This window comes from Ochotona princeps, chromosome 11 (assembly GCF_030435755.1).
Source record: "Ochotona princeps isolate mOchPri1 chromosome 11, mOchPri1.hap1, whole genome shotgun sequence".
NCBI classification, from domain to species: domain Eukaryota; kingdom Metazoa; phylum Chordata; class Mammalia; order Lagomorpha; family Ochotonidae; genus Ochotona; species Ochotona princeps.
The window spans coordinates 71,161,225-71,189,028 of record NC_080842.1 but is presented as its reverse complement, the minus strand read 5'-3'; the positions used below and the strand labels follow the sequence as shown (position 1 = coordinate 71,189,028).

Here is a 27,804-nt window from a genome sequence, read left to right as displayed (position 1 = left end):
GGCTTGGCGGGCGTCTGTGCCTGGCTGCACGGGGCACTCCCGTGACTTGTGGGACAGGTGTGTGCTCTGAGGCACCCGCTGAGGCCACAGTTCTTTGAATGTTCACACTAATGGCTTTGTTTGTCTTGTGTTACTGTAACAAGTGCCTGAGGCAGGGTGTGGTCTGTTCAGCTGGCAGCTTGGCTCCACCTGTCTGATGTTGGGGAAGATCTCTGAGGACTTTTGAGAGAGCTCTGGTCAGGAGATGGGTGTCAGGAGCCCAATGGGGGCCAGCCTCGCTCGTGGATCACACTCTTGTGAGACCTGACTCCCACCCCAGCCCAGCAGCACTCACCTTTATGGAGGGTGACCACCTCCTCTGAGTTCTGCTCTTCAAGGTCCTACAACCTTTCACTTCTGTCACCTTGGGGATTGAACCCCCAGCACACAAAACTCTGGGAGCTAATCTGCCCAAACTGTGTTAGGGAAATCGAGGTGCAGACGTGCCCAGGGTCTCCATTGCTGAGTGGCACATCCAGGCTTTGAATCCAGTGCTGCCTGAGTCTGTGCTGTACGAACCACCCAGGAGCTGCCCTGCCCGCACCTCCAGTTTCTGGCACATGATCCAGGGAAGGAGCCCTCACTTTAAGCCAGACCACGGCTAAGCCTGGAGTGATGGCTCAATTGGCTAATCCTCCATCTGCAAGTGCCAACATCTCATATGTGCACCGGTTTGTGTCTCGGCTGCTCTACTTCCTATCCAGCTGCCTGCTTGTGGCCTGGGAAAGCAGTCAAGGAGGGCTCATAGCCTTGGGACCCTGCACCCGCGTGGGAGACCTGGAGGAAGCACCTGGCTCCTGGCTTCAATTGACTCAGCTCCTTCTGTTGTGGTCATTTGGAGAGTGAATCAGCAGATGAAAGACCTTTCTCTCTCTGTCAGAACTTCTCTGTATAATTCTGCCTTCCCAATAAAGAAAAAAATAAATAGGCAGTCCTATGCTGTGGGCTTCCTACACGGCAACAGGACTCATTTTCCTGGCAGAGGGAGGATGCTGTCCATCTGTCCATGCATCTGCCCATCCATCTGTCTGTCCATCTGTCCTTCATCCATGCTCCCGTTTGTCCTTCGTCCACGCTGCTGTCTGTCCTTCGTCCACGCTGCTGTCTGTCTGCCCTGCATTCACTCTCAGCACATGCCTCCAGTGCCCTCCTCATATCAGAATTCCATCACCGTGTCCTGCTGCCTGGCCGCAGCTCTGATGCATGCGTGTTGCTGTTTCATTGCAGAAGTCCCACTTGAAATAAGATTCAGCATGCAAGTTGAGGTGTCCAGCCCACTGCTCACTTCCGCAGCCTCTCCTGGGCCGTGGAGTCAGTCCTTGTTTGCTTTCATGCCCTCCTGGCCCGGGAAGACTTTCCTGAAAGCAGAGTCCCCTCGAACACACCATTTGGTAAGTGACAAGCTCGAGACATTAATACAGATACCGAAAGTGGGGCAAGAAATACGTTTTGAGCCAACTGTGTATAAAAACGTCACAGGTTGCTGCTTCTGCTGTCGATATGGCTGCAAGTTCAGAGGAGTAGGGGACAGGAACCCAAGCGTTGGGCGGCCACTGCCAAGATGTGGCCGGGCCTCTGCTCTGCCCAGCTGGTGCACCCAGCTGTCTAGTGTGCCGCTGCTCACCCAGCAGCACCAAGCACACTACACGTGCTCAGCACACGTCACTGTCCGTGCCTGCTCTCACTTGAGCCGCTCCACAAGTTCCCTGAACGAGCAGTGGCTTGTTCTCATTTCAGCTGGGAGCCCAAGGTGAGAGGACTCGGGGAGAAGCGGCAGTGCGAAGTCAGCTCCAGACTGCTGCTGGTTTGTTTCAAAGAGACTTGTTGAATGTGAGAATGACACAGGGAGAAGGCAAAAGCTCTGCCATCCGTTGAGTCTCTCCCCACGTACCCTTTAAGCTTTTAAAGCTGGGTCTGGGCCAGGAAGAAGCCAGGAACTAAGGACCAAATTTCTGTCTCCCACGTGAGTGACGGGCACCTGATCCCTCGCCGTTTCTGCCCGCTTCCCCGTGTACATCAGCAGGAGCCAGGAACATTACTGGGCCTCAAGCCCTCATGCTCTGAGAGGCCAGGCAGGTATCCCAAGTGACGTCTTGGTTCTTAGGCCAAGGGCTGGGTGATTACCAGGGGTACAAGAGCCACAACAAGAGTCACTGAGCTCAGCTGGGAGCCTTTGCCACCAACTGGGAGGCCGAGACCTATGGAAACATCCTCCCTCTGCATTCCAGGGCGTGATGCAGACAGGCCGATGCTTGCTGCAGACTGGACAGGAGGTCCTTCTGGCATCTTCCAGCCTCTGGTGGCCCCTGCCTCCCTTGCTGCCTCCTCTTTTGTGGCCTCCTGTCCATGTGTCTGCTTGTCGGTCATCCATGGTGACACTTGGTGCAGGTTTCAGGGCCCGCCCAGAGAGCTTAGCAGGAGCTCATCTTGAGGTCCTTTCTGTCTTCAAGGCAGGTCGTGTCCGCAGGTCCTGGAAAGTGGGGTGTACACGGGGTAGAGAGTGGGGCAAAGATAGCCTAGTACCGCTTCCTCGGCACGACAAGAGTGCAATTTGATCACCAGTCTTGGGGGCCAGAGCCCTGGGGTGCAGAGCAGGTGTCAGGGGCAATGTCAGCTCTAGCCCTGCAGGGCACCGTGAGGATGTGTGCTGCCTGAGCCCTGGCTTTCCTTCCCTCTCTTTCTGTGGGAGCCACTGCAGGCTTCTCGCCGCTCACCCTGCATTCAGCCCACACACGGGGACTGTATGCTCAGGATCCCCGCCGTTACATCACCCTACGTCCGCCTGCTCCCGGGACCGGGCCCCAGGGCACCTGGTCCCTGTGTCGCACAGTGCAAGTCACTCCCTCATTGAGTAGTTTCCTTTCATGATCTTACTGGGTTTTTTTGAGACTTATTTATTTTTATTTGAAGGGCAGCATTACACAGAGAGAGTGTGAGAGAGTGAGATCTCATGCGATGGTTCACTGCCCCCCCCCTGGCCACAACGGCCAGAGCTGGGCCTATCCTAAGCCAGGGGCCAGGAGCTTCTTAGTCTCCCATGTCAGTACGGTGGCCCATGGACTTGGCCCATCCTCCATTGCCTTCCCAGGCCATTAGCAGGGAGCTGGATCAGAAGTGGAGGGACTCAAACTGGCATCCATATGGGAAACCGACACCACAGTCAGAGGCTTAGCGTGCTATGCTGTGGTGCTGGCCCTGAAGGTATTTTTCTGGGCATCTGTGCTGCCATGCAGCCTTGTGTTCCCGTTCCTTCTGTGTGGCATTTGTTTTCCAATCCTTTAATGCCCTTTAAGAAAAATCTTCAAGACAATTTAAGCTCAGATGAGCAGTCTGCTCCTCCCTGCCCTGTTACACAGGTCCTTGTCTTGTATTGGACAGGGGTAGTGTACCCTCTTTCTCACCTCCCCCTGCCCTCTGTGGTTTCTTGTAGTCTGGAGATGTTTCAGGAGGAGCTCTGAAGACTTCAGGGAGCGGAGTCATTTTCCAGAAATGCGCCCTGGTAAGCTTCCGCAAGTAGCTGGAAATGGAGAATCAGGGCATTTTGCCCAGAACATGCAATGAGAGCGGGTGTTTGAGAACTGGCAAGTCAGGGGCTGCTCTGGCCGTCTAGGCCTGCGAGTGACAGGGTCGACAGCAAAGGACCCGGCGCTGTGACTGGAATCGCAGGACCAAGGTTTTCTTTCTGCAGCGTCGGCCGTAACCATCTATAGTGGTCGCTCAGAGTGAGATGGAAGATGTACCGTCTGTAGATCTTACGGTGCTACTTGGTGGATTTAAAAACGCACTTCATTTTGGGGGTGTTTTACTCACCGCACAAGGTGACTTTTCCTTAGGCTTGTGTGGGGTCCCCACCACCTCTCAGTGGCTAAGTGGCCATGGAAGGACTCAGGGGGGTCGGGAAGCCGCCCCACAGACAGCTGCAGTCCAGCATAGTGCAGGGCCGCAGGTCAGAGTGAGCCTGTGGCAGAGCCCGGGAGAGGCCAGACGCGAGTCTGGAGCAGTCCCCTCGCAGGCTCAGGTGGACAGCTCGTTCTTTCCTCGGCTGCCAGGTGTGCTCATGGGCTTAGTTACATGGGCGTGGAGCGCCAGGAACACCTGCAAGACCTGCACAAGCCTGACCTCGGTGGCCGTGCGTCCATCCAGAGGCCGCTGTTCAGCTGCAGCGTGGCCCGCGGCTCCCAGCACACTGTGCCTTGCTGCCGTTGAGGATTGGGTGTGGTCCCAGCCCCAGGTGTATGCACAGGTCCACCTCCCAGGAGCAGCTCTGGGCGAGCGCCGCGTTTGGAGTGTGCTGGGGTTTGGACAGTTCCCTGCTGCTGAGCTAACACTTCAGTGCATGCCCTGCGTTTTCTCACTGCCCTCTGTCTGCCTGCTTGCTGGCCCTCCTGGATGCCTGCTGCCTCCTCCTGCTCTGCCCTCCAGAAGGGGTGCTGTACCGTTTACGTGCAGTGTGCAGGATCAGACACGTGTGCATGTACCTGCCTGCTTCCCGCTTGTCCCTGAGTGGCAACAAGCCACACTCAGTGCTGCTGCCCACTTTGTCTCACTGGGATTCCACAACGCCCTTTGCTTCCTGCCCTGGCCTCCAGCTCCTGCCCCTGATTTGTCAGGGCTGGACAGATGGAGACACAGAAGGGCGGGTGATCAGGTTAGAAGAGTGAGTGAAGCTGCAGAGCCCAGAGGGTGAGCCGGCTTCCCCTGGGCATGGGGCCGCTGCCAGCAGCAGCAGCAGCAGCAGAACAGCAGAGCCATGCAAACACGTGGACCAGTAGGCAGGCGAGGTCAGATGGCCACTAGAGACCCTGGACAGGGCCGAGTTTTCCAACGGACTGAACAACAGCATTTCCTACTAACACTGTCAACCGCAGTTTGTGGCCTGAGCACTTGATGTTTTGCTCATGTTCTGAGATCTTCTGCTGGACGCTGTCTCTGGGGGTCAGGATTCCAGCCTCTTGGCCACCGTCTCCTAGCAGCAGGCTGGCGAGCTCGGAGGCCAGGAGGGGCCTGATGACTCCCAGAGCCACTGGGGAGACCCCATTCACAAGCCTCAGCAGTTCACCTGCCCTCTTCCCGGCCCCCATTGTCCTAGGTGTCTGGGCACAGCAACCCACAGACCGTGCAGGTGCGGCTGCTGGTAGACAACGTGAAGACGTCTTCGTCGGCCAACCTCTCGGATCTGCTCCTGCTGGACAACATCACTGGCCTCACCATCAGGGATTCGGGGGGAAATAGGACCGCGGATGGATTCCAAGCTTTCGGGAAGAAGTTTCTGGAAGGTAGAGCAGAGCTGGAAGTGACAGAACAAGGTCATGGGGTTAAACAGGGCCTCACTGTGTAGACTTGCATGGTCAGTCTCCACAGCACTGGGATAGCAGAGGCGGGGATCACGTAGCATCCAGACAAACATGAAGGTGGAGTCACGCGGGATCCCTGGGAGACCTCTCCCCCGTGCTCGCGAGATGAGAACTGAGTTTGTGTTGACGTGAACCTAGGAAGCATGCTTGGGTGCTGATCTGTGTGCACACCTGGCTCAGGTGTGTTCAGCCATGCTCACCAGATGACTGCATGCCGACAGGCCCTCACTGGTGGGCTGCAGGACGGTCCCTGTGCTCAGCAGTCCTGGGCTGAGGAAGCAGCTCTGGGAGCAGCTTGACCTGTTTTGGGGAGAGGTCACAGCTGGAGCAGAGAGACCCTACCCCGGCATGTGTCATCCCAATCTCCTTGCCTGTCCCCAGGAAAGTGAGATCCCAAGGCTGCAGGGGATGAGCCTTCCAAGCCAGTGCACACCTGTCAGGGTGGAACAAGGACGGGGCTGGGGCAGAGTGGGTGAGCATGGCTGCGGGGCAGGGCATGGGCTGGGGCAGAGTGGGTGAGCATGGCTGCGGGGCAGGGCATGGGCTGGGGCAGAGTGGGTGAGCATGGCTGCGGGGCAGGGCATGGGCTGGGGCAGAGTGGGTGAGCATGGCTGCGGGGCAGGGCATGGGCTGGGGCAGAGTGGGTGAGCATGGCTGCGGGGCAGGGCATGGGCTGGGGCAGAGTGGGTGAGCATGGCTGCGGGGCAGGGCATGGGCTGGGAGGGGCAGGGTGTGGCAGAGTGGGTGGGGCATTGCACTTGGCTGGGTTGGGCTGGGCGAGGCTTGGCCAGCCGCTCCCTGACACCTGTCACCTCTCTGAGCAGCTGGAGACTCCTACTGGGTCAGCTACACGGCCTCGATGGACGCCAGAGCCCTTGGGACCGGGAACAGCCTGCTGCTGCCTGCCCAGCTCACCTTTCGGAGCTGGCCACCGGTACTTCCTTTCTTACTCAGTTTTTAAAAGTGTGTTTATTTCTTCGAAAGACGTAGCAAAAAAGAACAATGGAGACACCAAGAGATCTTCCATCTGCTGGTTCACTCCCCAGGTGGCCACAACAGCCAGTGCTGGGCCAGACCAAAGCCAGCAGCTTGGAACTCTGGGTATCCCACAGGGTGGCAGGGGCCTGAGCCTGTGGCCATCTTCCCTGCCTCCCCAAGTGTGGACAGGGAGCTGGCCCTCAGATGGGATGCTGGCATCACACGAGTGGGGTGGCTGGGTCCCAACACTGGTCCCTCCATTCTCACTTGTAAAGTTTGTCTCATTACTGCGGAAGGAGGTTCTTTTTTACTTAGGGCACAGAGCTGTTAGGTCGTCCCGCCCCTCTTTTGGTGGTGGCATGTTCCTGATGACAGTACAGGTCCAGGGGTCCCACACATGTGGCACATGATCTCACGTCACTTGCCTAACTCAGGGTGGTTACAATGCTGTCAGCAAGAGACGTCAGCTTTTCATGATTGTGTCTCCACGCTTAGCCATCAGATACCACCACGGTGCACTGCCAGGGCTGCTGGGACAAGCTTATGGGAGGTCGGGGGAGAAGCTGGCACAGCAGAAATGTGTTGCCACTGGTTCTGGAGGCTGCAGTCCAAGGTGAGGCTGTGGACAGGGCTGCTTCCCCCTGAGGCCTCTCTCCTTGTTGGCAGACGCCGTCTCTCCCTGTGTCCCCCCCACAGTCTGTGTGTGTGTGTGTGTGTCCCCACCTTTCCTCCTTATAAGAACCAAGTCAGGTTGGGTTAGAGCCCCCCGTGGTTCCCTCATTTTGTATCCATCGCTTCTCTGAAGGCCCCGTCTCCCACTGGGTGGCATCGCTCCAGGCAATGGCGGCAGGCATCAGCCTGTGGGTTTTAGGGGCCACCCTTGGTTATGACACTCTGATGTCTCCTCTCTCTGTGTTCCCACCTGCAGAGAGAGCTGCTTGTTGCCCATCCTGGGCAGGCGCTGTGCGCCTGGGACACAGGCTGGACACAGGCTGGACACGGGCTTGTCGTCCAAGAGCTCACCGTGCTCTGGTTCCTTTTGTCACCTTATTCTGACTGCCTTTTGAGCAGCTGTATGTGCTTGTAGGGCTCCCAGGGGCTGGTCCCATGTCTGAGGGCAGCTCCCCTCGGCCCCATTCCTCCTGGAAGCTCTGGCTGATCCTGCTCCTCACTTGTTACAGTGAGAGGCAGGCACTGCAGAAATACATCTCATTTCTCAAGCGCTCACACTCCTGTGTGCCCCGCACAAACTCCTGGAGCTCACAGGGATGCCATAGATACCCCAGCAGAGCCGCCCATGGGAGAGTCAGCCTGTGACTTTACTGATGTTTATGTTTAAGGACTTGTGTTTATGGCATTTTCTGTTCCCTCCTAAGAAAAGGGACCGGGCACAGTGTGTCCATCCCACATTGCAGGTATGAGGTTGCCACGTTTCCTGCCTTGGCCTCATCTAGTGTGACCTGGGCTGCCACTGTGAGCACAGGGCAGGCGGGACAGGGGTTTCCTGCCAGGGGCAGCCACAGCCTTGCCTGAAGGGGACGGCCTCCATGGAGCCCCTCTTAGGAGGGACATAGGGACTGCTAGCCCCACGACACAAGGCCAGGTCATGTACGGTATGGTCTTGGGGCTCAGCGTCCCTCATCAGACACTTAGCATGCTGCCCGCTGGGCCTGCCCGTGGACAGCTCCACAGCTGACTTCATGCACTGGCTGCAATGAGAACAGGGGTAGGAGAACTACCACAAGAGGTCCCTTCTTCGATGGGCAATAGCAGGTTGTGAAAGTAAACAGGAAGTGCTTACGCTTGGGTTCTGTCCCCAAGAGACACGCGGATAGCTGTGTGTGGATGGCTAGTCTCACATCTGCAGCCCCAAGCCTTTCGGTTCCCACGCGTGCTGGGCAAGAGGTAGCCTGCTCCTGGCCTCTAGCCGCCTGTGCCCGCCGAGGACAGCGGGCAAGAGGTAGCCTGCTCCCGGCCTCTAGCTGCCTGTGGCCGCCGAGGACAGTGGTCCTCTCACACACTCCCTGTGTGCTAGGCACACCGCTGGCTTCAACGTCAGAGCTTCGACTCCTCAGAGCAACCCTCCGGGTTGACCCATTTGCCCACTGGACAGACAGGGGACTGCAGCTCAGGGAGGTTCCATCCTCGCCCTAGGTCAGACACCTGACGAACCCCAGAAGTCGGGCTCCTGTCACTGTTCTTCCTGTCTTCTAGTCGCAAGGGATTTGGCATTCACCCCAGGGCCATTTCAGACACACACGTGGATGGTTGGAGGACTCTCAACCCTCGGCTGTCCCCACCTCCCACTTCCGGCTGCACCTCCTCAGCAGGGCTGTGCCAGGAGGTGTGGCTTTCCCAACAGGCACCCTAGGAGATGGGGCTTAGGGGGCAGGGAGCACTAGGAGAGGGGACATCTCCCCGACCTTGGAGGCAGCAAATGCTAAGTTGGAGAGTGACTGCTCTGAGCCACATGGCCACATATCAGGTCATCTGTGGGGTGAGCCAGGCAGCCCCAGCCCCCTTGCCCCTGTGCCAACACGGCACCTCAAGGCCACTCTCCGAGAGATTGGTGCTTGGGTTTCCCACCAGACCCCTGTAGAGTGCATGTGGTGGGATTTGTTGCACCACATTCTCCTCCTGGAGGACTTTGATCCCTTGCAAACACAACCCCCCCAGTAGCTGGGAGCCACCGTGATGTTGGTGTGGGGCACGGGAAAAGCACCTGTGTCCCCCAGGAGGGTCTGATGCCATGGCTTCATTGGAGCACTCTATTTTACTTTCTAGAACAGGACACAGCTGAGAGCCCACTTCAGCATCACAGTGGAGGAGAAGATAACGGTAAGAGGAGGCCTGGGACCCCCGTTGCCTGACCCTGCCTCTGCTTCCCCCATGTCATCTGCCAGGAGCCAGGTGTGTGCTGATGCTGGGGTCTTCTGTCCTCGGCTCGCTTGTCTGCCTGGCTGTTTACCTGGAGACCCTGTGGCTGATTGGTCATGGCTGAGCTCCCTCTGACCGACTGCAGGGACGGGCACGGTGTCCTTCTCTGCCCTGAAGGTCTGCTGCCAGGTCCAGCAGCTGGGGACAGCTTGTCTTCCCAGATCTTTCCAGAATCCTGCCCTTTGCAGGCAGCTCTCCCTGGTGCGGCCCAGCTTTTTGTTCCTCAGACACAGTCGTGCAGCCTTTCTCTCACATGTTCAGTGTTTGCCCCTGTGTGTTCTGGTCCGGGCTCCACAGAGATGTGGGCTGGTTAGGTCTCTGAGGATCCGTCTGAGAGACTGTGGGGAACAGAATTCGACTGCTGGACTCCATGCATGGCTTTTGTCCTAGTACATACAGCTGTGGGCTTTTATTTGTTTTTAATTATTTGTATTTGAAAGGTAGAGTTATAGAGAGAGGAGAGAGACCTTCTGTCTTTTAGTTCACTCGTCAAATGGCTGCAACAGTTAGGGCTCAGCAGGTTGAAGCCAGGAGCCGGGAGCCTGGAGCTTCTCCCAGGTCTCCCACAAGTGTATATGGGCCCAAGTCTATTCCCCATTGCTTTCTCAGATGCATTGGCAGGGAGCTGGATAGGAAGTAGAGCAGCCAAGACTCCAGCTGGCACCCATCTGGGATGCCAGCACTCTAGGTGGTGGCTTGATCTATCATACCATGATGCTGGCTCCAGCAGTGGGCTTTTTGAAGAGCTGCCTCTAAGGACAGTTGGCTCCCGTGCTTGGGGTGACTGGCCAGTCCTTGACTGCCACCTGCAGACTGGTGGCAGTGCTCAGGCCACAGCTGTAGGCTTTAGAACTCCAAGTATGAGTCTTTGTGCCAGTCCCGGAGTCCAGGACCAGGGAACCTGAGATTCTGATGCCAGAAGGAGTAAGAGGAGGGTGTCCCTGCTCTAAGCTTTTCTTCTGGAAGGTGAGTATCCCCTTCTCAATCCACTGGGCCTTGCCCGTTAGCCACCCTCACAGTTACATGACCCAGTACCTGTGATTACCCAGTCATGTAACTGATACACATGCGGTCATGTATCTCACTGGGTGACACTTCACAGTGCTTAGTCACCTGCTGGATCCCAGCCACTGCAAGTGCTAACGTGCCAGACTGCCTTCTCCTCCACCGTCTCATGAGCTGGAAATGACTGGGTCACTCTTTCATTTCATGGCTATGGCGTGTGAAGCAGGCTGAGGTCAAGCCATGTGCACAAGGTCAGGCTAGCTCACATGACTTACATGTGGCTGGGGCCGTGGCCTTGACTTATGATAATGAAAAGATGCAAAATTGGCAAAGACAAAGGCATGGGGTGACACTACAAAGCAGCTGCAGGCTTCCTGGTGCCCACTCCAGGTAGCCGCACACTGCACACTCCCCGTCTCTCATGCTGGCAGCTGTGGCAGCTTGGACCAAGCATTGTCTGCCAGGCCAGCTCCTTGGCACCCAGTGCCAGGGCTTTCTCCTAGGGCTCCCTCTGCTGGACACTTCCAGCAGGAAAGCAGGGGTTCAGCACGGAGCACATTGCATAAACAGTAGAGGCAAGGGGAGCCGGCTCCCATGTTCCCCCAGTCCATGTTCCCCCATGCTGCCCAAGGCCCCAGCTTGCAGGCAGACCTGTCAGACTGGCAGTGCCCAGCATGCGTGTGGCTGCTGGGTGATGGGGCCAGTGTTTGTGCCCAGGGGTTTGGCTGCTGAGCCTTGCTCCATTCAGTCCCACAGCACCTCCAAGTGAGCCAGACTCCTATACAAGAGATGGAAAAGAAACCCAAGGCTGGCCCTTACTTACAAGGCTGGCAAGCTGCTTAGATTTGGTGGGGCAGCCAGATCCACGTGGAACAGCGCCCCCTGTGGCTGTGGGAGCTTCCTGCAGGTGGGGCCTTGTCTGCATCCCTGTGTTCCTGCACACCTCACCTTGCAGGTGGCACTCAGCTGTCCCGTGATTGGGCTGATGCTTGTCAGCCAGGAGGAGGTGGCTGGCACAGCATGGTTGGAGGGTGAGGACCGGCTATGAGCCCTGTGGGGATGGCACTCTCCCAGGTTTTGAGGCCATTTTTTGCCCATGCACGGATGCAGGATGCAGACCCACACAGGTGCAAGTCTTGTGGGGGACCGGGCCTGGGTTTCACCAGGTGCTGTCAGGCCATGACCCTGGTTCCAGGAGCTCCCTACGAAGCACAGCACTGTGCACACTGGACAGTGTCAAGGGCACAACACGCCAGCGAGCTGGGTGTTCACTTCCCATGTTTGTGTGTGGGCCGGTCATGTTACCTGTCTGAAAATGGAAACCATAATGAGGTCAGCATACACAGAGCACTCAGCGCAGTGCCTGGCCTCCTTTAAAAATTTCTTTCTTTGGAAAGACAGATTTACAAAGAGAAAGAGAGAGAGAAAGATCTTCTATCCCCTGGTTCACTCCCTATGTGGCTGTAATGGCTGGAGCTGAGCCCATCCTAAGCCAGGCACCAGGAACTTTTCCCACAAAGGTATAGGGTCCCAAGGCTTTGGGCTGTCCTCTACTGCTTTCCCAGGCCACAAGCAGGAGGAAGGGAGCTGGAAGGGAGTGAAGCAGCTGGGATAAGAATTGGTACCCATATGGGATGCTATGCTTGGAGGTGGAAGATTAGCCAGTTGAGCCATTGCTCTGGCCCCCATGCCTGGGCTCTTGTCAGGGCTCAGCGTCAGCTGCCGTCATCGCTGTCGTTGCCGTGTGCTCATGGAAACAACACCTGTTGTCCTGTGCCACCTGTTCTGTGTTTACCGAGAATGAATGACGAGCATCGGAGTCTTGAATGGGTGATGTGTATCAGGGCCTTATAGGTGAGTGACGTGTACCAGGGACTTTTGCTCATGTGCCAGGTCTGCAAGGGTGCTACAAATCTATGTCAGGGCAAGTTCAAGGTTCCAGGGAGCAGTGCTGTGGGAGGCCTGAGGCTCCAGATCTCCTTTTACCTTAACATCCTCTACCTCACATTGAAACAGAAGTGAAAAAAAAAAAAAAAACCACCAAGCAGCATGCAGTTGTGGCTGCATGTGGTTTGTGCCCTTAAATAGGGATTGCGCTTGCTGTGGGTGCTGATGGAAGGGAAAGGGAGAGCTTGTGGGTTGGGCAGGCTGGCAGGCTCCCTGGAGGAGGAAGAATTCAGTTGGGAATGCTGAAGAGAATTAAAGTTGGGGAGGGAGTATTCTAAAATATGCAGCAGATGATCTGACTTCAAGGTCAAGCCAGGACAGAGTGTTGTCGGACCGGAACCCCATTGCAGGCATCTGTGTTCATGCCCTGGCAGGGCTGGCGTGTGCCTGCAGCGAAGACGCAGGCAAGCCAGGCATGTGTGAGGGCCATCACCAGGCCTGGCTCGCCCAGGAGGGGGCAGGTCTCCGACATGGTTGTCAAGCAGTTACAGAACAAGGGCAAGCCATGAAGTCCCCCTCTGTGTGAGCTGGGACTCAGGCACACCTGGAGGACGCCCCACCGTCTCCCTACTTTCCTGTGACCTTTTGGAGGGGAGATCAACATGCCTGCCAAGAAAAAGGAAGACTGCGTGCAAGCCTCCTGTGCAGCCTCTGTGGTCATCCCAGACTCTCAGAAGGGCTGGCGGGCCCGACATGGTGCCTGGTGCTGGGGCTCTAGTCTAATAAAAGACACAGGCCGACTGTTGTGACCCCATTCCCGAGTTCCTTTACGGCACAGTTCCATGGTGATTCTCTGTTACCTTTGTGTCACAATTTCACCCGTGAAGACACATTTATAAAACCAAGAGAGAGTTCTAGGTGATGAGTTATGAGGTAAGATTTGTCCTAGCAGGTATTAGAAAGGTTCCAGGGGCTCCAGGAAGTTAGGCTGTGGAAGAAGTGGGTGGCTACGCATCTGTATCAGTGATACAACGACGTTTTCATCAAACAGAGGGGAGTATCACACACACGTTTCATGGCTGCCGACCGGATCATTTGGAAGAAAAACACAGAGGTGAATGACCAGGTGGCTAATGTAAATACAGGTTTAAATCATATGACCCGAAGAAACCCGTGCACTACAGATGGTTCCAACAGATGGTTGGAAGATGAGCAGTTAAAACCAGCACCAGTGAGAAGGTGCAAGTATTTGAAACATGCAGAATAAGACACAATTGATGTCTGTGATAAGTAAAGCATACTTATCCAGGAATGAGAGGAAGAGAACTCTACCAGCGAATCATCTCCAGTCTCGGGCCGAGGCGGAGGGAGCGCATCACTGAGTTCGTTGACAAAAGCATGTGATCTTGGGCTGGATTCTTTGGCCGCCATGGATCGTTTCTCCTGCTGTCTGTGCACCGCACTGTTTCCAGGTCATTGGCCCACTGCTGCCCTATTATGGTGTCATTTCTTAGGGTGTTGCCTCAACCTTCCTCTGCCCTCCTCGCCCCCAGTCTTGTTCCTGGCACCCTGCTCTCCGTGCTGGAATGGTCTGCCTTACACATATGTTGGGTGGTGCTGTGTCCTCCAGGGGCTCCCGTGCAGGCCTCATTTACTCAGTCCTTCCTGGGCCACTTGGTCCCTGTGTTGTCTGCATCACTTTGATTATGCACCTGCTGTCCTTTGCTCACCCATCTTTTCAGAAGCTCATAAGCGTCCGTGGGCGCTGACTTCCCTGTCCACCTCTCTGAGTCCCTGGCTCCACTGAGGGGAGTTGTACCCCTTTACAGGAATGCAGCACCTGTCACACCTTGTCATCTGGTGATGTTGAAGCTGCTCCTCTAGCTGCTGTGTAACAAGAGGTGTCTGAAGAAAGTGCACAGGAAATGCAGGTGTATGGGTTTCATTTTCTTACCAAAATTGTCTTATAATTGCGTTTTCCTCACAGACTTTTTGAAAGTTCTTGTGCATCGTTAGAGAATTTCTGCCTTGGAAGCGACCTTGCCCCACAGTCTGTTGTAGTGTTTGTTGCAGAGGACATGTTGTGGCAGCTTGGCCCTGGGAGCTGGCCAAGGTCCTGAAACGTGCTGTGCAGCTGTTCCCTGATGGGAACATCACGCAGGGATGGTGGGTGGGCACAGAGATGTGAGTAGGTGTGATGGGCCCATCTGTGCCTGCTGCTGAGCCCTTGCTCTTGCCTGGATTAGTACAGGCACAGCCAGCAGCCTCTGTCCTCAGGGCTGCCCCTCAAGCACAATGGGACAAGCCACTGACCCCTGACACCTCATGGATGTTTGGTTAGAGTGAGCAAGAGAGAGAGAGAGTTCAATTTATTTCCAGGAAATCATGCTGTATGACCTTCCATTCAAGCCTTTTCTGTGTTTGGGGTGAGTGGTCCATGGGTGGGGTTTGGTATTTGGCCATTGTGGACATTAGGAGGCAGCCCTCCTATCGCCCTATATTCCACACACAGAAAATTGGAAGAATTGAATATTCTTATATTCCCCTCATCAGACAGCCAACATGTTAGCCTCTGTGAATACAGTTGTGACACGAATGAAGTCACTAAGCAGCTCTTCCTCTTGGCTTGGTAGCCTGGTATTGGGTTCCCAGCATGTATAGCTTTCTGGTGTTGCTCTTCCTAAAGGTGGTGCTTCGAAGGCATCTGCTTCCCCTCCCGTGTGATTGAAGGGGTGAGGGGCGAATGAGTCTTTCCCAGGATTACAAGGAGAGCTAGCACAGGGAACTGTAATAACCACTCTTCTTTATGCATACACAATGAAATCTATGGTAGTTATGCTCTTGGGAGGACTGTGTTCATGGGCCGTCTCAGAGTGTGGCTACCTTGGGGCTTGTCAGTGCAGGGAGTGGGTCCCAGCAGACGGCTGTCACAGGCAGACATTCTGGGATGCTGCTGGGCCTCTGGCCTTGGCATCGTGCAGTGCTTCTCATCACTCAGTCACGACACCACAGTGACTCTGGCTTCTCAACATTCCTCCCTCCTAAGCCCTCCCTTCAGCCCACCAGCGGCAGTGGCTGCAGCTGCTCGGAATGGCTGTGTGCAGCCACTTGGCAAGGCAGGCGTTGTGCTCTGTGTGTGGTGAAGGGCACGCCTGTGGGGTTTCCTGTTGCTCACCTTTCACGCTCTCATCATGTTGTGCGTTCACCACCGTGATCCTGTCCAGAAGATTTCATCACTCAGAAGCCAACTCTGCCTGCCTGCAGATACTCCCCACCGCCCTTCCCTCCAGCAGCTGGCATCGCTCCTCTGCCCCATCCCGGTGGCCTTGCTCACTTAGGTCACTTCACGTCAGCAGAGTCACCTGACACAGGAGCCACAGCCCTGGTGTTGCCCCTCAGCCATGGCTTCCTGCAGGCGGATGTCATGCAGCAGCCTGCATTCTCTACGTGCATGGATTACTCTCATCCCTCAGGAGGATGTGACAGGTCCCCAGCCCGCTCTCCAAGGCCATGGGCCCCTGAGCTGCCACCAGCAGGCTTGCTCCCGCCACCCGCTGGCTATTTCTGCTTCTCCCCCCCAGTGCCCAGAGCAATACTTGTGGAGTCAGGTGGGATGTTCCCAGATGTTGGGAACGTTTGCCGCTGTAACCAAACACTGGACCAGTACTGGCTGCCTGTCATGACATATCCACTTGAGTAGAGAATTTCAGGGCAGCAGACTTACAACAAAGCTCAGGTTTCACGTGGGAGGTGGACTTATGAATTCTGAATTAAAAGTGTTTGAAATCTTGAAGAACTTTCCCTGGGAGGAAGTTTGGAAGTGGTTGTGTAACTCTTAGAAGAAAGATGCAGGGAGTTGTCTGTTGTTCCCCACGATTGTCCTACCAGTCCATGTAGTTGTGTGTTCGAAATCAAAATATAACGATGCCAACCCCTGCTCACCCAGTGAAGGGCTCCTGGGAGAAGGCCAGGCCAGAGCCTGGACCCCATAGCAGCAACATGATGTAGAGGCTGCTAATCCAGACTGCAGGTGTGAATTTTGGACACACTTAATACCTCTGTACCCCTGGACCATTTATTTATTATCTTATTTGGCATTATGATTCATGAAATAGGAATCTAAGTAGTGTCCATCTCATAGTAATGCTATGATGGTCAAATGGATTGATTAAAGGTAAAGCACTTGGGACCAATCCTAGTGCTTAATATGTTCTCAATTCATATTAACTACAGTAACAGTAGTGATAATGATGATGGTAATGGTGGTCATAATAATGGTAGTGTTGATTGAGATGGTTAAGTTGGAGGTGATGATGATGATGATGTAGTGATGGAGAGAGGATGATGGTGATGACGGTGATGGCATTGATTGTGGCGGTGGTGATGCTCATGATGAGTGCATGGTGGTGATAGCACTGATTAAGTGGAACTTCCTTCTTCCCATAGAACTACATCTTGATGTCCTACTTTTTTGGGGCCATCCTAATGGGAGAAAAAGGCTAGACCATAGAAGCATCATGTGGGGAAGAACTGAACCCAGCAGCACAGGTACTCGAGCAAAGTGGGACTCGTGAATGAGCTCACACCAGGGAGGCTGGGACTCGTGAATGAGCTCACACCAGGGAGGCTGCCCCGTCTGGTTTTGCCTCCCACTGAGTGTCAGGAGGTAGGAATTGCAAGAGATGCGTGGACAATGGTAGCATCTCAGAGCTAACCCTGGGCTGCTCTCTTCCTGGGTGTGGGCATTCATTCCTGCAGCTGTGCTGTTACAGGAAGACAGCTCCTGCTCTACTGAGCTGTCTCAGCTCTTGGCTAAAGGAGACACGACCTTGAGATGTGTATTCAGAGAAGGTGGGAGCAAGAGGAGAAAGAGAAATGCTGTAATTTATGAAGTGTTAGGGAAAGAGGGAAGTTAACAGGGTGGAGGGAGAGTGGATGAGGAAGGGGAGAGATTGTGCACGTATTGGAGGTTTTTGTTCCTGCCTTGTCCAGGGTACAGTGACCCTGCTCCCCTGTGAGTCAGTGCCAGTCTGTGACTTTGGTGCTCTCGGGGTTGTGCCCCTGTAGGAGCTGTAGCAGAGCAGCCTTCCCCGACTCCTTCTGGCTTCCAGGGGCTCTAGAAACCCTCAGCCTGCTGTGGCTAATGGCTGTGTCACGCCAGCCACTGTCCTCCACTCACATCTCCCCTTGCCTTTAGGGACATAGTCACAGGATTTAGGACTCAGGCAATCCAGCGTGTCCCTAACCTGCTTACATCTGCAGCGACCTTGTTTTCCTGTAAGATTGGCTTTCTAGGCACTGGGAGTCAGGACTCGAGCTTGCCCCATGCAGGATGCAGTTCAGCTTCCTGTGTGAGAGAGCTTAAAGACCGACGGAGATCACATTGTGAATCCCCAGTCACTTTCCCAGTTCTCTTCCCACAGGGTGCCCTTCTCCGTCAGGAAAAACCCTGTCGACAGATCGCTCATCTGCAGCCCCTTTGTTCTCTTTAGTGACTGCTTTGGGTCTCCTTTCTGTTGATATGTTAATGTGCTGTGTACATTCTTGCAGCTTACTGGTTCAGCAGGTGCACCATCAGGTTCAGGGCTCAGAGGGAATATTTCTAGCGCCAATGAATTGCTGTGTTGTTTCGGATCTAACGCAACTGGATGTGCCGGATGTGGAGGTGGGAAAGAACTGGGCACCTGACAGTCTTTGGCAACAGCCTTGACTTGTGTTCTCATATTTTGCCCCGGGCTGCAGAAGTGGAACGAAACTCGTATTTTGACCGGGCTTAGCTTTGATGGTCTGACAAACCCAGCTGGTCTTGCTGCTCTGCCAGAGAAACGTAGCCATGACCACCACCTGCCTGTGACTGTAGGAAGAACAAGCAGGCCGGTCCCTAACAGAACATGTGCTCCTGGTCTGTAACCAGCAGGTCGGCTTCCCCGGGGAACACACACACCCGTGTGCAGAGCAGTGACTGCATGTGGCTTCAGGCTGTTATTGCTTAGCAAGGCTTGCCAGGCTAGCCTCTGAGAGCGAGCCACTCAGGAGAGTTTCCATCCTTCCCCAGACTCGAGTGGCTCTCTGTGAGTAAATGGTGTCTACAAAAAAACATACATAGTTCCGAATGTGCTTTCTTTCTGAGAGTCTGGGCTTTGGGTGCAGACATGCAGGGGTACCCACATCATCAGCCTTGACAATAACCCTGGGCATCCCAAGGCCTCCTTGGCTTTCTCAGGTAGACTCCCTCTTCACAGGCCTTGGCAACCTCCTTGCTTGGGGTATTCAGCATGGCCTGTGTGTAAAGGTATAGGGCTAAAAATGCTGGCTTAAATCCTTATCTATTCCGGCAGGAATTCAGGGAATAATGGATAGTATTGACAGGCCAAGAGATAGAGATAATGTGCATTTTCTAGGTTATCAAAGTTGACTAGTCTTTCTGAACTAAACCACCAGGCTACAAGCAGGAAGCGTTTGAACCATTAGCCTCGGAAGTGGTGCTACTCTGTGTTTCAATCTTTGGCTGCAATCTCTCTGGCGTCTCTCATGGGCGTGGTACTCTGCTTTTTAATATTAATATGAGGGTTTTCAAAAAATTCTTGGGAAGTGGGATGTTAAAAGAAGCCTATTCTGGCTCAGACGCTTTTGGAAGCCTGTGCATGTGAAAGGTCTTTAGATAGTTCATGTGAAATGCGTGTTGTGAAAAGACAATGCGTGGGTTCCCATTTCTTTCACAGCATGAGAGGCTTGTTTTAAAATTCCATTTCTCACAAGCATCTGAAGCCCCTTGAGAGGTGGCTGTGCAATTGCACTTTATACAGGTACAGTAATTGGTAGCCACACGAAACACTCATCTCTGAGCTGAGGCCCAGCCTGGCGTATTCTGGATCAAGCTGCCACTTAACACCTTTCTGCACATTTCTACGGAACCCAAGCTAGATATGCAGTCACTGGGTGCTGAAGGAGAGATCTTGTAGAGCCGCTTGTGTGTGGGCACAGGTGGCTTTTCCCGTTTCCTTTTTGATGTAGAACTTTGGGTTAATGTGTTCCAGAGGATGAAAACATCCCAGAAATGTCAAGCTCCCTTGGGCCTTCTACCAATGAAATGACTAATTAAGGACCAGCCCCAGCGGCTGCATCATATGTTCCTAGAGACCCTTTGTTTATGCCTGAGACCCAGGGTGGAGGGAACTTCATTTATGATGACTTCCTGTCCGGCCAGCGTTTGGGGGGCTACCATCTGCCTCCCACAAGAGAGGGCAGACAGGGAGAGGGGAAGTGACCAAAGCCATCTGGCCAGGACATGGCAGAGTTGGCAGTCCCACCTGGGCCACCCTGCTGCCACTCTCAGGGTGCTCCTGGCTTTCATCTATGACAAGGAAGGTGCTGGGAATTGAGTTCCAGGAGTGGAGAGAAAGACTCCCATCTCAGGAACCGCTCGCAGCCTGGACACGGGCCACCAGAGCCATGCTTGCTAATTGCACAGCCAAGCAACAACCTCGCGTGTGTTCCGTTATTGGATCTTCCTGCTGGGAGGGTTCTTACCCCAGTGTACGGAGGAAAGGACTGTTAGATCACTGGCCCAGAGAGCACTGCCACTCTTTTTGACCTAGCTGCCTGGCGTTTCAGGCGGCTCTGTAGGATTTGCTACCAGTGTTTTTGAAGAGAATTCAGTGAGCTAATGCTTGGGTCCTTAGGGGTTGGGGGTTGGGTGGGGACGATACCTAGCCGACTAGCAGCATCCTCAGAAACTTGTTGGGAACCCCACCTCCCAGGTCTGTCCCCAGTGCCGTGGGTCAGGACCTGGGAGGAGGATCCCAGGAATCTCCATGTCCTCCAGCTGGTTCTGATGCCCAGTCAGGTGTGAGAGCTCAACCCAGCTAGATGCTTAGCAAGAAGCTCAGATCCCATGGAAAAGAAGGGGGAGTGAACAGTAGAGCCTTCCCCCGGGACTCTCCTGCTCTTCCCAGGGGTTCTGTGACCTCAGCCAGCTGCACTGGGCCTGGGGGTGGAGACACACCCAGTCCTGGCTGTGGCTGGCTGGGTGTCAGATGGGAAGAAATGAATGTGGCAAGCCACACCTGCTGCACCTGCTGCACCTGGGGCACCTGCTGCACAGTCCTGCCTCCTGCACTCTGCATCCCACCACCCCCTAAGCCACTCCTTCCCTGGATCAGGGCCACACCTCCAGGGGAAGACCTCACCAGGGAGGGCTGGCCCAGTCACCTGGAGGGCCTGTGAAGGCCTCCTTTGTCTCTCTTGAGCGTCCATGGGATTCTGCCCCCCAACCCTGGAAAAACAATCTGACTCCTGCTCCAGCCTGAGGTTTGGTTCAGCAGCAACCTGGCCAAGTATGGGGTTGGGCGGGGGGCCCTATGGTGTGCTGGCTGCCATGAGAGCCTCAGTGCTGTGCTGAGACTCGGGGATCAGGGACCCCAGAACTGGCTGGAGCCCAGGAGGGCACCCCTCCTCCCCTGGTGTGCCGCCTGACCTGGAAGATGCAGCGTGGACCACAAGTCAAGTTGCCCTCTTTGTGCCCCCGCAGGTTCTGCCCAACCACGGGCTCCATGCTGCTGGGTTCTTGGGAGCCCTCCTTGTGTCCCTCGTGCTGACCTGGGTGGCACTGTTGCTGGTGACACGATGCTGGGGTCTGAAGGGAAGCATCAGCGCCAGACCTGGGGTGAGTATACTGCAGCTGCCCAGGACTGCCCGGGCGTGGGCCAGTGGTGGGCCACCCTCGCTGCTTTCCCAGGAGTATTATAAGGAAGCCAGATCAGAAGTGGAGAGGCTGGGACTTGAACCCAGCACATATGAAATGCTATGAGGGTGGCACCTGCTAGGCCACAGTGTCAACCTCATGACTGATAATTCTTACCATGGTCAGATGTGAGCAGCACTGCAACTCAGCCACCATACCACCCACCCAACCTGGGCAAGAGTGTCCTCAGCACAGCTGTTTGGCCAGGCCTGAGGTTGATTGCTCTGGGGACCCAGCCTCTTTCAGTTGCCCCTCTTCCCCGTAGGCCTCACAGGCTTCTCCCCACTTCTCTGAACTTCCTGTTCTCACAACAGTGTCCCTCCCTGCTGGGACCTCCATTCCCCAGGAGTACCTCCTGCTCACAGCCCAGCCTCCCTCCCTGCTGGGACCCCCATTCCCCTTCCCCAGGAGTACCTCTTGCTCACAGCCCAGCCTGTTGCCACTGTCACCTCAGGCATCACCTCCCCCTTGACATCATCGTGGCCCCTGTAAGTGGAGCAGCACCCTCTCTCTGGGTTCCTCACCAGCTTTCCCAGACTCTTCCCTGCACCTGCCGTAATCCGGACCTGATGGTTCCCATACAAGCTTGTCCTCAGAAGGGAACTGAGGTTCGAGCAGCTTCTTTGAGAAGAAGGGCAGGGTGGTTTCTCCTGGGTGCCACAAGCACTGCGTAGAACCAGCCTTCTAGGCTGGGATGTTCATCCTCAAATCTCGCATGTCCTTGATTGAGAACCAGGGGTGGCGGCCAGGGGGAAGGTGGCCTGATATATCACTGACTTGGGAGCTGGTGGATCCCAGACTGTCAGGTACTGCTGTGGTCTGGGCAAAAGGAGGTGGCAAGGCCCCAACGGTACCTGCTGCCTCCATGTGGTTGGGAGGAAGCCTGTCCATGCCTGGGTGAAGGAGTGACTGAGTGTGTTCCTGGCCCGGCCACGGGTGGAAGGAGGAAGATAGCTGCTGTGAGCAGGCAGTGGCCTGGAGTGAGGAGAGCTTCGGGAGGCTGTTATCACCGGGCATTGCTGGGGGAATGCTCTGGCAGGCTGTTTTGTGTTCTTGCAGACCTGCCATTGAAGGCTGCAGCCACTGGGATGCAGTGGTCACCCATGTCCTTATCCCTTACTTTGTGTTGAGGAAACGGGTTGAACAGCTTGCCAGTGTCTGAGTGTGAGTGGGCGTCCGGCCTCGATGAGCCCTCTCCCCAGATTCTGGAAGTCCTGTCCCAGGTCAGGTTGTGGAGGGCCCTGCTGATTCTGCCCCGCTTCCTGAAGGAGGGGCCATCATTTTGGAGTGAGCTTGGCTAAGGGTTCCTGGGCAGGTGGAAGTGGGGAGAAGGCCAAGGGCCCGTCTCACTGGACCCCGGACTGCCTCCTCCACAGCTGCCACCATTGTGACCGCTGCTCTGAGCTGCTTCTGTTCCCCATGGTCAAAGGCAGAGGCTGCTGCCTGGAGTGGCCATAGGGCAAGAGTTGGATCTCAGGTCCGATTTCCTCGCATTCCAGACTGAAGTCCTTGTGCGTCTTCCCTTTGTGTGTTAGCCAGTGAGGTGGGGACACTGAGACAAAACAGCGGTCAGCCTTTGCAGCTGAAGCAACTTGGGTTCATTGCCGTCCTGGCTCTGACTGAGCCCTGTGGCCTAGAGGGGTGTGACTTCCCCTTGCTTGACCTTAGTCTTCCTCTGTCAAGTAGGAGTCCTGGTGTTTCGTGGAGTGTGACAGTTTTGTGGTTCAGGTGTACCCAGACAGTGGAAAAATAGGAGGGTGAGTTGATTTAGGGGAGTTGGTGTAGGTGAGTTGGTGTAGGTGAGTTAGTTGGTTTAGGTGAGTTGGTTTAGGTGAGTTAGTTAGTTTAGGTGAGTTGGTGTAGGTGAGCAATTTTTTGAACTTCACACGTCACTTGTTTTGTTTCACCAGGTCCACGCTCCATGAGCCTTTTTTTTTTAAAGATTTATTTGTTTTCATTGAGAAAATGTGTTTACAGTAGGAAGAAGAGACATAGAGAAAGATCTGTCTGCTGGTTCACTCCCCAAGTAGCTGCAACAGCTGGAGCTGAGCCAATCAGGAGCGCTTCCTCTGGGTCTCCCATGTGGGTGCAGGGTCCCAAGGTTTCGGGACATCCCTTGGGCCTTTGCCAGGCCACAAGCAGGGAGCTGGATGGGAAATGGAGCAGCTGGGACATGGACTGGCACCCATATGGGATGCTGGTGCTTGCAAAGCAAGCATTTAGCCACTGAGCTATTGCGACAGGTCTGTCCATGAGCTTTTTGAAGACTGCTGTGGACCTGGTCAAAATGCCCTGAGTGGCACGTGTCACTCTTTTCTGCAGGGGTAATGACCGGGTGGGGATGAAGCAGAAGTCGCCTGTGCCAGGGTGGATGGTCGTACTGCTGCCATCTTCCGTGGCTTTCATCTCAATCTCACACTCTGATGAGAAGGCGGACGATCCGCGATGTTGAGTTGCCCTGTGCCAGCTGTGAAGTTTTCCTCTCCCTGGTCTTGGTAGTGCTGGCTATCAGATGTTTTTATAACCCTTTAAAGTCTGGACAGGGCTTCCCATCCATTGCTTGGGGCCGTGCATGGGAGAAGCCAGTGCTGTGGGAATAAGGATTGCATCCCCGGTTTGAAGACAGAGCCTCACGCATGTGTGGGCCCCTCACATGTGGTGTACGTCCGTTGGACGTGGTGTGGACCTCCGGCATCCCCTCTGGACCCACTCCTTACCAGCTGCTCCTGTTGTTCCCTGGCAGGTGCAGCACCTCGAGAGCAGACTGGAGCCCTCGCTGTTCACCTCGGCCGGTGTGAACGAGGACCTTGCCCTCAACGACCAGATGGTGGACATCCTGTCTTCTGAGGACCCTGCGGACATGCTCCAAGCCTTGGAGGAGTAAGAGCTGTCTGTCCACTGCACTGCCGCCGTGACGGTTGTCCTAAGCTGTGCTGGTGTGAAAGCTCATGCTGTCGCTGCTCAGCACATAGCTGCTGTGCACTCGGCGCTATGCTTTGACCCGTAGAAAACCGGTGCATGAGGTGTCGTTCAGGGTGGTCTGAAGAAGGTGGAGGGAGCCAGAGAGCTAGGGCCACAACCAGAAATGACCTTGAAGCTGGTCATGGAAAGCTAGGGGGCAGCTGAGCCCACAAGGGGAAGTTCTTGTCTCCAGTCCCTGGAACCGGCAGGGAAGCTCTGCACAGGTTGAGGAAGGATGAGCTCCCCAGGCAGGGGGAGGAAGACAGATGTAGGGATGGGATGTGAGTGAGAGGTCAGTGGTGCAGGTTGCTGAGCAGTGTCAAGTGTGGGCTGGGGTGTTGAGGCTGGAGCGTAGAGAAGCACAGTTGGGGGAGAGTCTGGCTGGGTGAGCTGACCATGTGCTGGGCTACACAGTCCTGCTCAGTTATCAAAGGCCAGCGCGATGTGACCCGTGTGTGCTGGGGTCTCGCACCAGACACCACCACTCTGGACTGCTGGAACCCTCTCGCGCCATGCCACACGCACTGCTGTTTTCTCCCTCTTACAGGTGGGGACTGGAGAGAGGCACACATGGTCAGTGAGTGGACTAGTTTCCGCTGCAGGCTGTCCAGCACCAGGGTCCGTCCCGGCTCTTGGTCGGGATGCTGCAGCTGGGATGATGCTACTCCCGTGGGTTCTGCCAGGCAGATGTCTCTTTTATGTTTTTTCTTTTTGTTATTCTGAAGATTTGTTTATTTATTTATTTGAAAGGTGGAAAGATAGAGAGAAAGAGAGAGGAGATTTTATCTGCTGCTTCACTCCCCAAATGGCCATTATGGCTGGGCCAGGCCAAAACCAGGTGCCAGGAGCTTCTACCGAGTTTCTCCCATGGGTGCAGGGGCCCAAGGTGGACCATCCTCTGCTGCTTTCCCAGGGACTCACTGTGCTTCAAAAGAAGGCATCTTTGTGAAGAGGCAGGCTCAGGGACCCTGTGGGCGTGGCCCGTGACCTTGCACCAAGGTGGGAAGCCAGCCTTAGGAATCCAAGGTTGTGGGGCTTGTGGAGTGAGGTTTTGTGCAGCCACTTAAATGTGTTTCCTCCTTTGAGCTTAATTCCCTAATCAGAGTGCCCTGGTTGGCACGTTAGAACATCCCGTGTGTAAGGGGTTAGCCTGTGTGTGTGTGTGTGTGTTTGTGTGGACGGGCAGCAGGGAGAGCTTCAGGCAGAGGTCCTGGATAACAGTGATCGTATTAAGTGACATGAGCAGGTGGTTATCCAAGCGTCTCCCAGTGGAAGGTCAGTCTGTCTCCAAAGCGGGGACAGAAAGAGTGAAATGGGTCGGCTTGCGTAAGCATCACCTGGAGATGTGCCTTACAACTGCAGCCTTCAGGCCGGGGTTCATTCTGAGAAATGTGCTGTTGGACCGTGTCAGCACCACACAGCCATCATGGTGGGGATGTAGGCAGATGTGCGCCCCGGGGCCGAGTCATCTCCTGAGAGTGCTGACACAGCCATGACCTCCAAGGCTGTGACCACCAAGCCCCTTCGGTACAGGCGGGGGCTCATCCCTCTGTTGTTTCTGATTCAAACACAGGACAGGCATGCCAGAAGTTACAAACAGCACAGCCGGTGCGGGGCTAGGTGGAGAGGGGGCTGACCTTGACTGCGATCCTGCTCCCAGGCATGGTGCAGTGGCTCTGGGATTGTTGCTGTCTGCCTGGGAACTGGTCATACCTTGTCTCCAGGGTGTTTAGTCCTCAGTGCAGTCTGAGCGCCCCGGTTCTCTGCCTTCCCCTCCTAGCTCAGCTCCCCAGCCTGATGTTCAGTATTGATTGAATGCCAGTTCTTGTTCAGGTGCCGTAGCTGGAGCCTTGCTTTAGGGAACATTTTTTTTTTTTTGTCACAGCATTGTTGATTGCTCTTAATTATTCTGTCTGGACATTTCAAGCGTCAAAACTGTGAATAAGAAAATGTCACTTGGAATGCCAGGGGCTTAGCACGTGTGGTAGCATCTGTGACTGGCTACCTGCTAAAAATAGCTGTTATTTCCTCGAGCAAAGCATGTACCCCGTTTGTCATTCTGACGCAGGGTTAAGCTTGGCTTCTAAATAGGCCACTGGGTGACTGGGTTGTCACCTCATTTCTGATTCACAGCCACAACTTTGTTCCTTCTTGCTGATTTATTTTTGGTAAAGAGCGTTTCTGGGTTTGCTCAGTTGATGTTTCTCCGTCTGCTTCGCAGGCTGCCTCCTGCAGAGAACACTCGAGGGAGGGAGATTTCCCTTTAATTCTTGTCGGGCCCTCAGTTGTGATTAGAACTGAAGATGGATCACCCCCAGCTCATGTTAGGCCTGGGATGGGGGTGGTGGGTGAAACCTGGGCAAGTCAGGCTGGTGCTAGAAGCTTCTCGAGACGCCCAGTGCCTGAGCCCCTGCCCAGCTTGCGTCCTGCCCACTGCTGAGTGCTTCAGGCCTGGGCATGTCTTACAGCAGGCAGCTGGGGTGCAGGACAGGCTTATTGATTTTGCTGAAGGTCACACAGTGGTGATAGACTTGGACCCAGGCCTAGGAGCTTGAGGTTCACAAAGCTATTGCAAAATGTTGCCAAAGTGTGTGTGCGTGTTTCCAAAGGCTGAGCTTAGATTTTTCCAGAGCAACAGAGAAAATAAGGGAGGGGGTCGTGATCCCATGCTGTGTTTGCTTTCTGCTCACTCTTCAGGCTACAGTGTTGCCTCTGCAGTGTACCAAGTGTGGAAATGAAGGTTTTTCCCCATGAGATTTAATTTTTATTTTTTTAAAAGGCAGGGTTGCAGAGAGAAACGCAGAGACTAGAGAGATCCTCTACATGCTGGCTCCCTCCCCAGATAGCTAGGACTGGGTCAGACTGAAGCCAGGAGCCAGGAGCTAAATCCAGGTCCCCCATGTGGTGGCGTGGGGCCCAGGCACTGGAATAATCTTCTGGTGCTTTCCCAGGCGTATTCGCAGGGAGCTGGAGTGGTTGAAAATGGAGCAGCTGGGACTTGAACCAGTGCCCGTATGAAAGGCTGGCATCACACTTGGTGCCTTTACCTTCAGTGCCGCAACCCGACCCTGGGCTCTGGCATGTGTGTGCAGTAGTGTTCACGCACCAACCACATGCTGTGTTTTACAACACCTATGCTTGTACTGCTTCCAAACCAGCTACAAAGAAGATATTCTAATTTCCATCTGTGGCAGCCTGAAGTGAAGGGACATGGATCCCTAGCAGGTCTTTTGTTCAGTCACTCTTTCGGCTGCTCATTCCTGCACCCAGTACGTTTTACAAGCGATTGACTGACTAATTGATGGATTGGTTATGTCAACAAACCCTTGTGAGGGTGCTGTGTGTGCCCAGCACCGCTGGATCCAGTCTGGCCGGATATTGGCGGGCAAAAGTCTTGGTTTCTATCCTTGTAGAGCATGCCCAGCAAGGTGCTGACACACACGTAGCATCCTTGTCAGCCATACACAAGCAAGACCAATCTGTGCAGCTGCTGTGTTCACGGGAGGCTTGGGAACTGTCTACTGGATGGGGGCGTTGGAGCAGGTGGGGTGTGGGAGGGGCCAAGGGGCAGTACCACCTGCTCCCTGTTGGAGAGGCGAGGAGGTGGGCAGAGGCTGACAGACCTGGAACTCCCCCCTTGCTGCTGGGGAGCAGAGGGCTTTCCTGCCTCGTGCCCTCCACTCCCGCCTGGGTTTCCTCCCTCGCCTTGTGGACTCAACAGGGGCAAGCTGTCACTCTCAGGGGTCAGGGCCAGTAGCATGTCCCCGTCCACCTGCTGAAGGTCTCATTCCAGACACAGCTCCTCCTGCAAGACTGTGCTATGGGAGTATGGGCAACTACTGACTCTACGCGGTTCTAAAAGAGGCAAAAATTAGGCATCAGTTATTTCAACTTCAGTCT

At 54.9% G+C, this 27,804-nt stretch overlaps 1 protein-coding gene across 1 annotated transcript in view; it reads left to right on the top strand.

The window, feature by feature from the left end:
- The first annotated feature begins 1,267 nt into the window (after window positions 1-1,267).
- Window positions 1,268-27,804, top strand: part of EVC2 (EvC ciliary complex subunit 2) — a 63,742-nt gene continuing 37,205 nt past the window's right edge. The window contains exons 1-7 of the mRNA XM_004579358.2: window positions 1,268-1,430; window positions 3,470-3,538; window positions 5,129-5,315; window positions 6,218-6,327; window positions 9,156-9,209; window positions 20,731-20,865; window positions 23,687-23,823. Of these exons, the coding sequence (XP_004579415.2) occupies window positions 1,293-1,430; window positions 3,470-3,538; window positions 5,129-5,315; window positions 6,218-6,327; window positions 9,156-9,209; window positions 20,731-20,865; window positions 23,687-23,823 (830 nt within the window). The 5' untranslated portion in view covers window positions 1,268-1,292. The remainder of the gene's footprint in view (window positions 1,431-3,469; window positions 3,539-5,128; window positions 5,316-6,217; window positions 6,328-9,155; window positions 9,210-20,730; window positions 20,866-23,686; window positions 23,824-27,804) is intronic.